The following is an 18,033-nucleotide window of genomic DNA, read 5'->3' as shown; positions in this document are numbered from 1 at the left end:
AACTGACTGCATCCCAATTTGGGTGCTGCAAGAGACTAAATCTTGTCTCTCTCGATGTGAATCAACAAAGATAAAATCACTTTTGCTCCTGCCCAGATAATAGCTGATGTGTATTGGGCAGACACGACCGGATAACGACTCTCTGGAATGTGCATAGACAAGATCATCTCTACCCATCAGTTACCCCAGAAAGGGAAAATGGTGAAAAGGACAATGGATTCACCACCTGGACACATACCTAAAAAACTGTATAAAAGACCTGAGCAACTACTGGCTCGGGAGAAGGAAAAGACCTGGGCAATGCCACTCTGAAGAAAAACAAAGAAAATACCAGGAGAGAAAAGGTCAGAGACATCACCGTGTAGCCAAGAAGAAGCAGACCAGGAGGAACCCTCTCTCCGTGTCCTAAGTTCCACCTGCTGCAACTCATGGAGCTGAAGCGGCTGCTCAGAGAAAGACTTGGACTTTGGGATCTCTCCCTCCCCTCCTCCAGTGGAGGACAGCACAGCCAACAAGGCAGCACCCTTCCTCCACAGACCCAAACTGTCTTGGGGGTAGTAACAGAATTACTTTACTCATCTCTCTCTCTCTCTCTCTCCTTCTGATCTGTCCACTTTATTTATGTAATAAATAGCCTCGATGTTGATGTTTTGGCCTCGTTTGTGCCTTGAATTTCATAACACAGGAATATTCAGAACTGAGTCTCTTTGCCTCTCTGGACTGAGACAGGTGTCCCCTGTGACATAAGTGTGTCTGCCTGTGTGATAGGATGAAGATTGATGCCCTAGGAGTTCCTGATGGGATGGCCCACGTCTCCCCAATTTCCTGCAATGGCCAGAACAAACTGCAAGCTTGTGTCTTTGTGTTCCAGAGGACCAGCATGGGACATTTGCTTTCACAGAATGAAGAAGGTAAAAGAGCAAGATGTTCCCTGATGTAGACTGCAAATGAATTTGGCAGTGTTCCCTTCTGCTCCCTTAGGAATTGCAGTCTGCTAACATGAACTACTGCGATCAAATAGGACCAGCATTGCATCAGCTGTGCTGATGGCATGAGAAGCTAGTGAAAGAAGTTCAGATATATTTTGATTCTAACAGTACATACTTACTCAATCAGAATTTTAATGAAACTAGACAGAAGACTGTAAAGTCAAGATAGGGAAACAAGCTGTATAATTTATCCAGTGAGAAATTAAAACAAATTGATACAGTCCGAATGTTGTGACAAGAACACTGAAAAGTCATGCCGAAATAAATCATCCTAAGAAGATCAACCAATTAGAATATTCACAAAACAGAAATGTATAGTAAATGTACACTTAATATTTTAGGTTTAGCCCTTTAGATGAATTCTTCTTGTGGTTATATATGATTGTAAGTAGGTATCCTTCTATTCTTCTTGTCTGCTAGGGACATGTGAGGGTCATGTTTAAAATTTAGATGTAAACTCCCCTGTCTTGGGGGGTTTCTCTCAATCTTCATGTCCTACTGTGCTTGCCTTCAGAAACTGCTAAAATGGAACAACAATTTAAACTGGAACTTTCTAGAAGCTAAATTTTTTGCTATGCTTTCTGTGAGGACCGTGCATACTTTCAAAATAGTAGATTAGCAATAATAGTAGATAGATTGGTGTACATCTAGTATTACTCACTGAAAAGAACCCAAGTATTTAATCTTCTCATTTCAGTAAAAACAGAGAGGTAGCCCATCATCTTGTTTTATAAAGCAGTTATACTGTTTTCTGCTGACCAGTGCTAGATCCTACATAGTTGCAGACAGCACATGAAATGAACTCTTTGTCTTTTTAGTATGTAAGTCCACACTTACGTGAATTCTACAGAATTCTTGTATTTTAACCTCAGAGGTATTTTTGAATTGCTAGACAGAAATCAGGTTCTCAAACAGTTGGACAGGTACAACTAGATTGGTATATAAAAAATGTTGCAATTCAACATTTTGGAAGGAAAAAAAAAGCAAATGTGTAAATTGTAATCCAACCCTCCACCCAACACTGGTCCCTTCAAGCAACTGCAAAAGCTTCCTCACTTCAGGGTTATTAGCTAAGCTTTCTGCTACTAACTGCAAAGAGCAAACACCCCAGAAACACTGATTCTGAAGAAAGGCAAGAACATCAGACCTTGAAAAACCTTGAGGGAACACTTTTTTCCTTTGTTTAGAAAATCAATTTGCATATGTATACTGATGGAGCCCAGCATATAATCTAACGCAGAAAAAAAAATAAAATTGCATCTCTGATGACTTCTGCCATGAATCAGGAAACAAAATTGGGTGAAAACATTAACTTAACTTGAAAATCATTAAATGAGCTATAATACCAATGCAGCTATCCCAAAAGAAAGACTAGGGAATTCCTGACTGAAGCAGACAACAATATTTCCAAACACCAAGCTGTGGATGCCAAGGTTTTTAATCCGGATGTAACTGCTCTAAAACACCATTCTGTTTTCAGAGGTGTTCTGTTTTCTCCTACAAACAAAGCAATATATGTGGATGATATTAGCTGGAAAAATCTAATCACAGGACACATTCATACAGAGATATAATCTTACCTGGTTGTTGCTAGCTTTTCTCCTTTTTTCCAATCCCAAAACACAATGGCATGGTTGTCATCTAGCCCAACAGATGCCAAACATTTTCCATCAGCTGTAGAAAAGGAATACTTAGTGTTAAATGTGTCAGGGCCTTAGCTGAAAATGTAAAAGGCAATGGACACCACAAATACACTGCAACCTGAATGCCAAATGAGGTGTTATAAAAGAAGCACACAAAAAAAAACCCCCAAAAAACTACTTTGAGAGCCTAGGATTCAGTTCCTAAAGCACTCTGACCACAGAATTAGACAAATAAACTGAGAAAGCTAGTCAACCTGCCCAACTTCATAAGGCGACTGAAGTCTGTATCTGCTGAAAGTTCTGTCCACAAGGAGGGTTTATATTGCAATATTTAGCACTAAAATGAATATGTGCTGGGTGATGACACTTCAGACTGGAATCCATAGATTTAAATGGAGACTTTAAACATAGCCTTATCACAGATACAACAGGTTCTTTAATAGGTCACACCAAGATTTTTCTGCTTGGTTTTTAACTGGATGATTCTAAGAGAGGGTATTAAAAAAAGCATTCTTTTGATTTCATTAGCTCCTATGATGTTTGTATGACTGACCTACTTTAGATTATTTTTTTGTATTTATGTTCCTTATCAAATGATTGGTCTTTCCCAAAGGTAGACACAAAACACTCCCATGTATAAGTACAAGGAAGGTAGGTGGGATCAAACAATACAATAAAAGTTAATTTCCAAAATACACCAAAATCACATTACACTTTATTTGAAATACTTCCGGTCAGATGATGCTTCTTTTCTTTTGCTTAAAATAGTGACAAGAATGTTTAGTGTATAATGAAATGCGTGGTTAAAAGTTAATAGGCAATGTGGCAAAACTACAAATATGACAGAAAATTGTAAGGCTAACATTAACTGCTGGCTACCATCTCTTCTACTGCAGGAAAGACACAGTGCTACTGATAATGAGAAGAAGAAAACCAAGACCAGCATATCACATGTAAATCAACAGTACCTAGGTATCCTTGCTACATCTGTGAAATAATATGTAAGCCCATTGTTAACAAATGTTTAGAGACAAACCATCAGTAAAATCCAATTTTTTTAAAGAACTACACCATGATTGCTTAAGTGTATGATAAGAGAACTGAACTTTACAGGTTGTAGCAGGAGGTGGTTGTCTGACTGTTAACTGAAATTGAAAGTAGAGGAATTAGAGAACTGGGGCAATGGCCAAAAGCGTGAATGAAACAATGACTTGACAATGCTCCTTCTTGTAGAAGTTAAGAGATGTTAAGGACTTTGTTCTTAAGCAGGAGCAGAAGGAGTGCCACTGCTATAAGCTACTCTGTTTCAGAACTGCAGAAAAGAACTTGAGGGTACTGGTGGACAAGAAGCTGGACTTAAGCCAGTGATGAGTGCCTGCAGCCCAGAAGGCAAATTGCATCGTGGGCTGCATCAAAAGAAGTGTTGCCAGTGGATAGAGAGAGGGGATTCTGCCACTCTGCCCTGGTGCAACCTCACTTGGAGTAGAACACCCAGCTAGGTAACTCCCAGCATAAGGGAGACACGGACCTGCTGAAGCAGGTCCAGAGGATGTCCACAAAGATGATGGTGGATTTAAGTTGGACATAAGGAGGAAGTTCATTACAATGAGTGGTAAAATAGTGGAACAGGTTTCCCAGGGATGTGGTTGAGGCTCTGTCCCTGGTGATATCCAAGATCAGACTCAATGTGGCCCTAGGCAGTCTGATCTAGTTGGAGGTGTCCCTGCTCATTGCAGGGGCATTGGACAAGATGACCTTTGAGGGTCTCTTCCAACCCTGTGCAATCTGTGAAGCTGTGAACTGCTTCAGAGTTCACATGTGACTGAATATGTCCTCACAGCTAGATTGTGCTCACTGTATTTAGTGACAGTGCAATGAGAAACAAATCAGGGAGAAGAGGAATCATGGAAATAGCCAGAGTTCACAGCTGAATGAAAGAAGCTGACAAACAAGATAGAAACCCAACAGTGAGCTTATTAGAAAAATAAAAGAAATAACAAAAAACCCCAAAACCAACACAAAACCAAAATCCAAACAGGGAGACTCAAGAAGTTACTAAGAAAGGAAAGCAAAGGAAACAGTAAAAACCATTCAATAATAGTTTTAGTGAGATAATATTCTATAAAGATAGCTGATACAAAAGCTATATAAGCATTATGTATTATTTAAAAGGTATATTTGTGTGTTTTGATGACATTTATTGTTAGGGGTAACTCAATTATGTAAATGGAACACGGTTGACAAAATTTTATTGGGAAGAATACAATCTAAACTTTATTTGCTTAACACAGGAGGTTTTACGCATTTATATGGGCTATGCATGCTGATTAATACCCAAAATTATATATTTTAAATTAACCACCAGAGGGCACAACCAAACATTGCATGAATGCAATCAGAATACATGAATCAGTGTCATCAGACTGGTCCTACAATCTACTTTCAGGGATAGGTTAAACATTGCAGTGTATCAACAATTTCACATTTGAATTCCAGCTCTTGGCTGAACACTAAGACTGAAGAAAGACTGAAATCCCCGGGGGCTGTTTAGTCTTAAGAAGACTGAGAGGGGATCTCATCAATGTGTATGAATATCTGAGGGATGGGTGTGTCAAGTGGATGGGGCCAATCTCTTTTCGGTGGTGTGCAGTAATAAGACAAGAAACAACAGGTTCAAGGTTGAACACAGAAGATTTCACCTCAACATGAGCAGAAATTTCTTTACAGTGAGGATGACAGAGCACTGGAACAGGCTGCCCAGAGAGGTTGTGGAGCCTTCTTCTCAAGACTTTCAAAACCCACCGGGATGCATTCCTGTGAGGGCTAACCTAACTGATTCTGCTTTGGCAGGGGGGTTGGACTTGACGATCTCTTGAGGTCCCTTCCAACCTCTAATGTACTGTGATACCAAGACTCCTCTTCTGACAATGGAACATGACTCAGTTCCACAGACCTATCTTTGTGGAAGTAAAACTTCTTTCCTGTAGTCCTGTCTCATAAACGTCATCTATGTCCTAATGAATTCTTACTGCATTTCTAGAGAGGAGAATATGAAATAAATGAAGTCTCATTGAAAAAAACATAAATAAATCAGAGTTAAGAAATGAGTAATGAGAGTAATGTCCTTTTATTCTTTAACTGGAAGAGAATGGATTTCTAAGCACTTTCATAAAGATGCAAAAGTATTTAAGTGACCACCATGTAGGTGATGTTTGTCTGAGCTGAATACAGGAGATTACCTTTTGAGAATGAAGACAACTTGGGTCATCCATCTCAGAAAGACAAACAGGAGAAATGCCAGACACCTGTCATTTTTACTTCTGTAACTCATTGAAAAATGTTAACAAATCTGAAGAATTTTATGAGCCTACACATAACATTTCCACCTCACTTACACACTTCAAGTCACCATTCCACCTGCTTTTAAATTATTATACCACCACAAAGTCAGCTGACAGAGTCTTTGCTGCCCACTTGGTGTTATGTGTTAGACATCGAAAGAATCAATTATTGACCAGTTGAGGAAAGGCCCACAGCTGACTTGACTATACAAACACACTACTTTTGGTAAAAGCTGTCAGCAAAATTTTGTGTAAAATTTGTATTGGTTGTAAAATTGGCTAGCTATTAAAATAATGTTTAAATGACTGCTTTTTAATTAATTGTTTAGATAAATGTAGGTTGTGGCTTACCTGAAAAATCCAGTGCACACACTCCTCTTTGATGCTGGCCTTTTAGCAACGATAAACATTTCAGTGTTTGTGCGTCCCACACATGGATAGCAGCATCTCTTCCAACCTAAACCAGGGGGTTAACTGCGATATGTCCTCATAGAAGTTCAAAGCACACTACTATCAGTAATTAGCACCATCACATCTACAAAACACTCTGGAGGTAACTACTTTTCCACTTGCCCTATTTTATCTTTTTCAAGATCCGTTTCCTCCCTTAGGGAAATATCAGCGGCTAGTCTTTAAAATACTAGTATTCAGTATCATATTAATGATATAATTTATCATATGTTAATATATGTACATGGAGAACACTGTATTCATCACCAGGTATCAACAGAGTGCCCAACATAAAATAGTCTTTGTCTGAGTAAGGCTTTTGAATGCTGCTACAGTAGTCGAGAAACCTCCTAGGATGGAGCTAAAACACAGTTCTTGCATTCTACAGATGAAAGCAGAAGTTCAAAGGGAAAGTAAGATTTTTCTTTTTTGCAAGGCCACAACATAAGGCTGGCAAGGTGGGGTTTTTTTGGTCATATAGTAATGTTTTAATAATCACCTTAAATAGCTTCCAGTCCAGTACTCCCAGCATTTTTTCAGGGCTATAGGAAATGCTACACAGCTTACGCATATTTAGAAGGAAAAACTTTAACTGAAGGACAAGCATACCACATCTCTCCTAATTATATGTTGTAAAGGGAATTAATTTCCATATTTTGCTAAGATCATCTATACTAAATACCCACCTGTCCAGTAGCAACATAGTCTTTCACTGGGTGAATGCTTAAGCTGAGGATGTCATCATCGTGACCGAGATAGAGCCTTTGAGTGTGTTGCTGCCTGTTATATACAACACCTACAGCAGCAATATGATACACCACTTCTCCAGTTTGTGTGTAGAACAAGTTATTTCGACAGTCATAGCCTCTGTAGCTGAAGTAAACACAAACCAAGTTACATTCCATTTAAAAATTATTCTGGTAATTTGTGTAACAAGTTATGAAAATAATTTGCGCATTAACTTGAAAAGAGTACAGCTGTGGTGTCAGCATCAGCTCAAAAATATCACAGCACACAGGCAGACAGATTATTCCTACCAAGAGCAGGCATTCATGGATTTTATCATGTTTTACTTTACCTCTAACTGCTAAATTAGTGCTGATTTCAGAACAAGAATACATAACTCTCATAGAATTGTGTCTAGATCAGTTTTACAGAGACTCGGATTCAAGCAGAAATCTGTCACAATCAGCTTAACAGAATTTTTGCTCCAGGAACGTAAGGTGTAGTTAACAGCTGGTTTAAAATGTAATGATATAAAATGAAATGCTGGTGTGTTATTTACTATATGGCTACAGTATTGTAACCTCCTCTTGTTCCCTAGCAAATACAATCAAAAAAAGAATATTCCAAAAATTACCCACAGTAGTAACGACAAACAAATTAATTGTAAGCACTGAAAAATGCTTTGCTATACACTCCAATGTGAATCAATTAACATTGCTGGGCTGTTTTTCCAGTCTGAAAAAAACAAATATTATCTAATATTACTCTACCCATGTATAAACTGCAACTTTAAGCTGTCCTCAGGCGCTCGCTCTCTTTTAAGGAAGGGCACAGAAAGGTTTTTCTCTTTACTTTGCTGTTTCAGCTGAGGTAGGTCTTCTTTGTAAACCTGAAAAATAATTGTTGAAGTTAATTCTACATCTAAATATTAGCATCAAAGTAAAATGTTAGTATTACATTTAATATATGTTAATGTGATGTTCAGTAGTTACAAGAGAGAGCTAGGCCCTACTGGTCCTTAAAGACCTTCAGAGAAAGTATTTAATAAATAAACAAACATAACATCATAACTAAATAATAATAATCAAACATAAACATTAATGTTTTCCAGTCCTGCAACATGGCCCAGAACATTAGTCTGGAGTATCAGAGCATATTTTTTCTAGAAGATACCAGTGTCACTGAAAAGGAATTTAAATATTGAGTGGAACTCTTTAAGTGTCTTTTAAAATCAGATGTATTTCAGTGTACATACACAACAATGAAGATCATTCATTCATTCTATCTAGGGATTATGGTGAAATATACAGTCATAGCAGGGCTGAAGTGATTTGCCAGAGACCAGAATCATAAAGTAGAATTACAGCACTTTACACTAAATAGACTATACCCATAAATCTTTCATAATGCTGAAACTTGGGGCAGCTGCTAAAGATGTTTGAAGCATCTTCAAAGGTGTGACACCAAACAAAATCCAATACAATACTGAAATAAAGGTTGTTTTCTGCACCTACATTCCTTGTGTATTCCAAAAGATAATGAAATTACCTTTCTCACAGAAATCTACCCAACTGCAAAAATGCAGTACTGGACTGTTACAAGAGAAGTGTTCATATAATGAGCTGAGCTTTGGCTAACCATTTTAAAATAGCCATAATACATTGTGTCTGTCACTCATATGTCCTATACCTGATCTTGAGCATTCTCATCTATTTATTCCTGCTCCTCAGTGAATGCTACCAATGAAACAGAATATAAGGTCATCATTTTCTAATGAATCCCAAATTCTAGAATCCTCTGTACTGCTTCAGCCCTAACAAAAATACAAAACCAAAACAAAACAAAAAATCCACAAACCTAGCTCTCAAAACAAGATTCATGTTTCTGTTTCCGTGTTCTTTTGTAAATAATTTTCCTTAACAAAATGTAAAGTGTAGCTCACCCGTGGGGTTGTCTTACACTTCCTGTGTAAGATTCTATTTTAAGTTGCTTCTAGCTTTTTCATCCATTAACCTGCCTGAAATATTGCTGTTTAACTGCCTACAACTGGTTTTTCACTTCAAGTTTTTAAATGCCGACGTCCTTTCTAACATGTAGACAGCATGAAGAAAGATGATAATTTGAAGACAGATACAAAATCAGGAGATAGAGGAGGAGGAAGATGGGACAAGTGCTTCAGAGACTTGGAATAAAAGAGAGGGGAAGGAGAAAATTTGTCAAAACCTTTGTTTCATTTGGCAAACACAATCAATCTCTGTAATAAAGACATAAAATACATCGTTGTCAGAAGGACCAATGTAATTTATTGCAAAATCTAGAAAGTGAGGTGAAAATAGAAAGGAAGATCCCTTGATAAAGCATGGAACATTCTTGAAAGCAACTCTATGTCAGCCATTAAATCACCCAAACTAGCATGAAGAAAGATTACTGCATATTTATAATTATTGGTACAACATCCCAGTTCTGGTCTGAAGATGTTCTGACCTTTCACCATTGTATCTGGTAAAGGAACAGTACAAGACAACAAGTAATATTCTATTCACAATGACAACAGCTCCTGAAAATGAGGTCCCAGGTGTTTTTAAATAGAAAGTCTGAAAACAGTAGAATTTGATGTCCATGTTTCTTTTCCTTCAAAACAAGGAAGTGGCACTCTTCCACATCACAGAATAAGGATCAGTGTTTGCCAAGTGCTCTGTATCATGAATGGAAGAGAAAGAATCACAAGAAAAATAACTCTATTTTCAGAGACATGTTTGAGCTAAGTGCAGTGAAAGTGGCCATGGAATAGCCTGCTGAACAAAAAGGATTGAATAGTTTTTTGTTAGATATGAAGAGGAGGTAAGAAGAAGAGCCAAGAGTGGTGTACAACAAGGCCGGCTGAGATCAGGGTGCAGTCCCATGGTGCCTACATGACACAAGCCCAGCAGATATGGTGACTAACCGAGTTCAGAAAGCCCATAGTGACAGAGCATAAATCACCACTGAAAGATCAGGTTAAAGAGCGGAATGGCATACATTAGTTTCTGAAAAAAAACACCAATGCAGTAAAGATACTTATTTGATTTGCTTTTCTTCTTGCAAGGAAGCAATCTATCTTAATTTATTTCAGAACACACTCGTACTGAAAACAGAAAAAAAATTAAACATGTTAAGTGATTATTAGAGAACAGTTTTACTTAGTTCCCATAAACTAGGGCAATTTTAATTTCTGGACATTGCTGTTCTTGGCAATAAAAAAAGAATCTGTCATAAATAGAATAGAATAGAATAGAATAGAATAGAATAGAATAGAATAGAATAGAATAGAATAGAATAGAATAGAATAGAATAGAATAGAATAGACCAGACCAGACCAGACCAGGTTGGAAGAGACCTTCAAGATCATCGTGTCCAACCTATCATCCAACACCACCCAACCAACTAAACCATGCAACCAAGCACCCTGTCAAGTCTCCTCCTGAAAACCTGCAGTGATGGTGACTCTAGCACCTCAGGCTTCATGCTTACTGAAAGTATTCTGGTTTGGATATAGAGAGGTCATAAAAAAGCGCCATGAGCCATATTCTACAAATTGTAATTCTAAATTTGAAAGGACTGAAAAGTCTGCTCTAACACTTGTCACAAGAATGGGGATAGCACTAAGATCTTGTGTTTAAATTTGTGCTTTTAAAGATAGATCCGCTTTCTAACATATAATGGTATATCTACACACCAATGTTTTCTTCTTAACCCTTTTAAATTATTATCTCCAGCTGAAGTAAACTCTGTGATTATGTTGCATAAGCAGCTAAATACTACCAAAACAATCTTCTCAGATGAATTAGCACCAAACTGCTTTTACTTATCTTTACTAAACAGTCCAGATAAATTGTCAGGTAATTGCTACACTATGTTAATTTACACTCACCTGGCGATCATAGTTGATTTGAGCTTCCTGCTCAATATCAGAATCTAACTCTGGCACATCAGATAAATCTGAATCTGATTCTTCACTGTAGGAATCAATGCCACCCTCTACATAAAAAAATAAAAATCATCAACATATTGAACACATCTAATCACAAGAAGATAGCACATGATGTTTTATATAATTTAGACTACATGCAAAGCAGTATTCAAGAGCTTCAGAAGCTTAAGCAGCTTGCAAAAATCATGGGGGCTGAATGTGTCGGTTTTCATTTCTGTTTCTTCTGTTTCAGTGCCTGGGGCAGAAAGGTGGCTGAGGGAAGGAGAATAACCGAGTAGTTACTGGCACATTTCCATACTGTTTTCTCTCTCAAGAGGCTTCGGAGTGAAAACATACAGAAATGGTAAATAAAACCTTTAATTGTGATCATTGTCTGTGTTTAAGAAGACTTGCTGTAACATAGGTGTTTTACCAAACTGTGCAGGTAGGGTGTGAAGTTTTGCCCAATTGTTGAAGAGCATCCAATTTTCAGCAGTTGCCACTGTAGTTCACATGGCTCTGGTAGAATATTCTAATTGTCATGCATTTAAGAAAAAAAAATGTCAAGTACAGCTATCACATGTATATGTGACATTGCACTGAAAAGAAAATGAAACGATTCAACATGTGCAGTCTGACTTTTGAATGCAAGGTAGATGGCTAATTTTGGAAACTTAATTTGTTCTTATCCCCTCCCTCTAAATGTCTTTTTTTCCACAATACTTTGATGAATAATACTCACATATTCCTAAACAAACCTCATCACAAACTGCCAAAGAGTTTTTAATGCCTGAAATAAGTGGTTTTCTATGACAAGTAAAATGTCGCAAACATGCCAAATATACATAATTCTGAGAATTAAAATCCAAAAATTTCTGTTAATCCAGTGCAAGTTTTTCCTCCAGTGCTGCATTCTATGTGGGTTTTATTTAATAAATACCTTGAAGAGATAATTTTTACCTTGTGGAGATGTTTCAACGATGCTATTTGTTATCCCTTCTGGAATAAATCGCCATTGAAAAACAGAGTGATCAGCACCTCCTGTACTCAAAACCCACTGAAAATCATGGGACCAGCGGACATTGGTTACATGTGCCGAGTGGCCAATGTACTTTCTAAATTTAGCTCCTAAACAAACCAAACCAGAACTTGTTAGTATGTAAGAAGGAGTAAAAGTCTAACTCTTATTCGTTACATTGTTAAGGGAAAGTCTAAAAACTCGTAAGAAAACTGAAGGCTTTTGATATTAAAAGTAATTATAATATAAAAATAAATGGCATAGAATAATGTAAATTATATGTTCACATCAGTAGTACTGTACTGTTTATAGTATGTACTGTACTATAAACAAATTCAAATTTACTATCAGAAAATACACTGCCGTGATATCAAATTAAACAGCGAAGATCATGGAAAGCCAAAAGGTTGCTTTTATTTAGTTTTGTTGGGTTTATGCATAGTACAGCACAAATCCTGAGGAAATAACCTGTGTCAAAAGCTTGCCAGAGATATGAAGTAAACAGTGCACACTAAATATTGCATTCTTCAGATACAAAATACTGTTTTACCTTTCTTCAGGCATGGGAATCTGAATAATCTGACTAGCCCAAAATCATCTCCAGTCACTAGCACTGAGCTGTTGTAATTTCCATCCACAGAGTTGACATCTGTAATGTTTGTATACTTTGGCCAAATTCCATTCACTTCAGATCCCACCACACAGGTCCACGAGGCCCAGGAAATTCCTTTGATCTCATCTTTGCTAGTTAGATGCTTCCCAGCTGAAAATATGCACATGAATAATGTTTAATAATTTGTTTTTCAATAATATCCATTTATTTTAATCAGATTTATCTGTGTAAAAAGCCCAATAAATTACAAAGATTCACAATTTTACTTTAAATAAGTGTAATCTCACAGTATGGCCTCTGTGGTATTTGAGAACATCACGTACATTACAAGTACTAGTGCAGCTGCACACAAACATGCTAAAAACATACAAAATGGGGAAAATGTTAGATATTTACATATGTTCCAGTCAAGAAACTCCACTTGCAGATATACTATGCATATCATGTTTTTCTTGTTTTCTTCAACATGCAGTTTACTTGTTCATAACATGAGCCACTTGTAAACTTACAGGGCATCTTGTAGAACAGTCTCTCTCCTGCACCATCGTTAGTTTGCAAGAATTTACTATCCACAGACCAGTCAATATGAGTTATAAAACTGGAAGATTTGTTGCATTCTCCTATTTTTTTGTAACGCTGAGCAACTGCATAGATATCCACTGGGCCATCGTTAGAACCCACAGCAAGGTAAGAGCCATCTGGTGAGAATTTCATTTCATGGATCACTTCCTTCCGGTCTTTGATATGAACTACCTCTGTCATGTCTCTGCAATAGCCAATAGTGAAAATATGAACTGTAAACCTGTGAACATGCAATCCTGTTTAAGATAAGGATAATTCATAGGGCAAAAAGCATACTTCACAAAAAAAAATCTTTCTTTTTGAGAAGTTTCTATTACTTTCATTGGCCAGAAGAGTACTTCTAAAGCAAAAGTTAGAAACAAATTTATCTGTCAATGATACTATTCATATAATTTTATTTGTAAAACAGTTAACTGTCTGGTCTAAACTACACCAGACAATTATTCTACAACATAGACAACAGAAAAAGAGTTCTGTCTATTTTTCCCAAATTCTTCAGTTGTAAGGAAAGAATTTAAAAACAAATTAAACCCAAATCTTCCCTTGAGTCAACTAACAAGAAGCCAAGTCACAGTTTCATTAATTTCCTCTTTACAAAGACAATCATATGAGGTTATACACTGGGGCTGGAAGGAACTCTGTGAGGAAGAGTCTTCTCCAGGTGTTACACTTCTGTTACTCTCCACTTTAAGCTTTTTAATACTTTTCCCGATTTTTTAAAAATTAATTACTGCCAGCAGTGTCAAATTCATTAAAATACTCAAATTTATTTAGAAAACAATAAATTTTGTTAATATATCTTCAAAATGCTGTTACATAGCACTGTTACAACCAGAGTCCTGAAAGGAGAACAATCTGTAAACAAAGACACAGATTTCTGGGTGACACCAGTATGAATGACAAGGTTAATATCACAGATGACCAGGATCTTAAAAATAAAATTAAAAAAAAGGCACAATAATAATTTTGTTACAAATTCATCTTAAAATGGTGAAACAGTAGAAATTTTGTTGTGAAGATTCTTATTTATTCATAGTCATTTTTTCCTTCAAAAAGTGTGTTGGAAAAAATTAAAACATTCTTATCTCCGCCTTATTGCTGAAAACTGGTAATACAGCTATTCCATAGTGGTAATCAGTGCTACTGAGAAAAGCAGCTGGTTTATTCCATAGATCCAGATACTTCATGGCCAAGAAAAACAAAAACAAAGACTCACATCACTAAGTGCATGATTCAAAAGAAAAAAAGCCAACAAAGCATACTGCCAGTATCCTGTACTAGGGGCTGCAGATCTGTTACCCTGTCACAGAAAAGGACAGATGGAGAAGTGGTTGCATTCAGGGCCTCATGCAAGAGTGTTGCTACTCTTCCATGAGTAATGACAGGTTTATTATTATGACCCTTTGCCAGCTGAATCATGAATAATAGTAGGTATCAGGCCAACTAGCAAAGACAAGATTACTGTGAGACAAAGATTAACTTCTTTAGAAAAATACTAGCCTTTGAAATGATTTTTAAATTAATGAGCAGATCAGTTTTGTTCAAGTCATTAAAGTAGTAAATTACAAGGGTTTTCACCAATCTTCCATTGATTACAGGCTTTCCCCACCTATCAGCTAGTGGTTCAAACTATTTTAAATATGCTCAGTGAACATGAAGCAAGGCTAAGGAAGCAGCAAATGCTTCCAAGTATTAATTAAAATTGATTCTATGGTTTGAAATCATGCTAGTGTGGCTGTTTCACCTTATAGACAATTGTATGTTTAACCTGCTTTTGTATATCATTCGTGATAGTATTAATGGACCCTGCTTTTGTATATCATTCATGATAATATTAATGGACCCAGAACATAGTAAGTTCTACCTCAACATGAGGAAACATTTCTTTATTGTAAGAGTGACATACTACTGGAACAGGCTGCCCAGAGAGATTGTGGAGTCTCCTTCTCCAGGTGCCCTAGGTGATCATGCTTTGGCATGGGGGTTGGACTCTGGATCTCTGGAGGTCCCTTCCAGCCCCTACCATTCTGTGAGTCTATAATTGCAGACAGAAAACAGCTAGTGCTTAAGATGCCTTCAGGAAGAAAAAGGCTTGTCATCTAATACAAAAAGCAGAATTCATTTGCATTTTGCAAATGCTTAAAAATGTCTTTCAATCACCAATTATTTTGCCTGGGATCCATTCTCATATATGACAGGAAATAAACTATCAAGGAGATCCCACTCAAAACTGTGTTATCCCTGTCATCTACATTTCTTTACAAAAAATAAAAATGTGTACAATTTCAGACTAAGGAAAAAAAAAAAAAAAGAAAAACATCCTAAATGTTCTCAACATTAAGAGCTAATATTTGGAATCCACTAAAGCACGGGTTTTCTCCTCATTGCCAAATTACCACCTTTTAAAACACCAAGTGATATTATGGAAACACACTCAATTTTTACTCTATTTCTGATCAAATATCCATTGATTTTTTTTCTTTTTATAGGAATAAAGTATGATCTGATCTTGAGCTACATGGAAAAAATCCTACTAATTGTACGAAAGTAATGTGAGGTTTTCTCATCTTACCTTACTCGAAGAACAATGAAGGAGCCATCCTTCATTCCAAGTGCTAGTTGTGATCCATCAGGACTGAAAGACACGCTCCGCACCGCTTCTTCCATATTACAACGAGCTATCAAGGCATGGTCAGCAAGACTCCACAATCTGCATCAAATGAAATTGAAACCAGTAGCAGATTTTTCCTAACTGCACTATATTTCAAGAGTAACTATGAAAATTCCAACTCATCAGGTAAAGGCCCATATTCATGCACAACTTGTATTAAGATTTTATACAGTATTGAGTTCCTTCCAGCCACGGAAGCTCTGACTTGAGCTTACAGAAATGTAGTTTTTAAGCACTCAACTGCTTATCAGTCTAGCAGAGATGAGAAAGAGGGTGCAAAATGGTGGCCTGAACCGATACACAGACACAGAATTTTCTGACACTGAAGATGGTGTTATCTCCAGACTTTACTGATCTAACAGAATTCTCCTTGATGGGTAATAAAAATGTGGTTTCTGTAGACAGGAAATGTCAAGGAGGATCAGACTGAAATTGCATGGAAAGTGAAAGTAATACTTAGAAAGTACAAATATTCCAACCATGGGGAAAACTGTCTTATGAGAACCCTGAACAAACTAGCAGACAAAACATGCACGCTGATGTGTTCATTTACGTTATTTCAAATAAAAAGAATCAACCAATGAATTATGGCATAATAATGCAAAGGCAAATAATGCACCTATATTTTTAAGAAGGACTGGAGGAAGTTTCTCAGATCACTACAAACTGGTTATCAGCTCTCAGTATTATGAGAGATTTAGGGTAAAACAAATGAGAAGTATGGAATAAAACACATGAAAGACCTCTTAGGGCAGAAAAAAGTCAGCAATACCCAACTATTTTTATTTCGAGTGCTGTAATCTAATGGTTTTGTAAAAGATTTATTAAAAGATTTGTAAAAGTAAAATATTTGAATAGTAGCATATGTGATTATTGACTAAACTCAAAAACAATGACAGTTTTTACAAGAACTGTAATGTGATACTGGACAAAGTTTTCTAGCAAGTTTACAGAAAGGCTAGAAATGAGATACTAGTGAGAGTTCTAGGGACAAGCTTTGGAATAGTAACATTAAGTATTTTCACTGAAGACACTGGCACAGAAGATGAAAATGGTAATGAGTTTTGCTATGGACAGCAAGCTGAGAGGCACTGTGAATCCAGCGATGGAAGAAGTTTCTTGATTTTAAAACAAGTAGACATGGAATGGAATTTCACCAAAGTCCACACTTCTAGAACCTTAGGTCTAGCACTGTGCTTTAAGGTTTGAACATAAGCGGAATCAACAAGAAGGAGTAAGATCTCACACTATTTTTCTATTACAGAATGCCTGTGATCCATGAGTGAAATGCAGATATGAAAAAAGAAATCTGATCCTGAAATATATATATGGGAGGTATTCCAGGAGGTTCACAAAAACAATAGTGTGTGATGTGACCTCATCTTTATGAATTATGTCAAGAAATCAGAATGAAAACAGGAACAGATGTAGTGAAGGATTATTAGGATGGTTAAGAGAATGAGCATGATAATCACATTAAAGAAGACCAAAAGAGTTTACTTTGCATGCCTTGGTGAAACAAAGGATGGGAAAGGAGAGTATTGCTTCCAAAAATACATCAGTATGATAAATGGCAAAGAACAAATAGCAAAAATAGAACCTGAAAAGAAGAAGTTTCTGACCACCCCAATCAGTAACATTTAGATACAGCCTTAATGTAAGAGTAATGGGAGAAAAAAAAAAACAGAGTTTGATAAATGTGGTAAAATCATTAAAGAATTTGACTGCCTGCACTAAGGAAGGATGACCTGTGCATTTCTTTTCAATCAGAAACCCTTTGAGCCTTGTAAGGTTAATATTATGAGGATCAGTCTAGAATCAACAACCCTGAACAATACTAGTTACCTCTTAGGCTAAGAGAATTCAAGGAAGAGAAAGAACTTGAACAGGCTTCTCTGTGGAAGAGATGGCAAATACCAATTCCTGGCAAAAAAAAAAAGAACAGAAAAGTTTTCAAAGAAAAAACAGATGTAGGATCAGAAGCAAGAATCTTAGCAGCCTTGCTGGGAAGAAGCTATCAGCTCAGTACAAGAAAGTATGAACCAGAAAGG

The 18,033-nt window shown here is 36.7% G+C and overlaps 1 protein-coding gene across 2 annotated transcripts in view; it reads right to left on the bottom strand.

Annotated features, from left to right (window-relative positions):
• EML6 (EMAP like 6) overlaps positions 1–18,033 on the bottom strand; it is a 123,022-nt gene that overhangs the window by 40,988 nt on the left and 64,001 nt on the right. For both annotated transcript variants that reach the window (XM_054180038.1, XM_009902062.2), the window contains exons 8-16: positions 15,884–16,021; positions 13,239–13,495; positions 12,667–12,879; positions 12,059–12,226; positions 11,060–11,166; positions 7,920–8,038; positions 7,110–7,296; positions 6,325–6,430; positions 2,570–2,663 (exon numbers count right to left, since the gene is read on the bottom strand). In XM_054180038.1, coding sequence (XP_054036013.1) covers positions 2,570–2,663; positions 6,325–6,430; positions 7,110–7,296; positions 7,920–8,038; positions 11,060–11,166; positions 12,059–12,226; positions 12,667–12,879; positions 13,239–13,495; positions 15,884–16,021 — 1,389 coding nt within the window. The remainder of the gene's footprint in view (positions 1–2,569; positions 2,664–6,324; positions 6,431–7,109; positions 7,297–7,919; positions 8,039–11,059; positions 11,167–12,058; positions 12,227–12,666; positions 12,880–13,238; positions 13,496–15,883; positions 16,022–18,033) is intronic.

Source organism: Dryobates pubescens, chromosome 3, assembly GCF_014839835.1.
Source record: "Dryobates pubescens isolate bDryPub1 chromosome 3, bDryPub1.pri, whole genome shotgun sequence".
Taxonomy (NCBI): domain Eukaryota; kingdom Metazoa; phylum Chordata; class Aves; order Piciformes; family Picidae; genus Dryobates; species Dryobates pubescens.
This window is presented reverse-complemented; position numbering and strand designations above follow the sequence as displayed.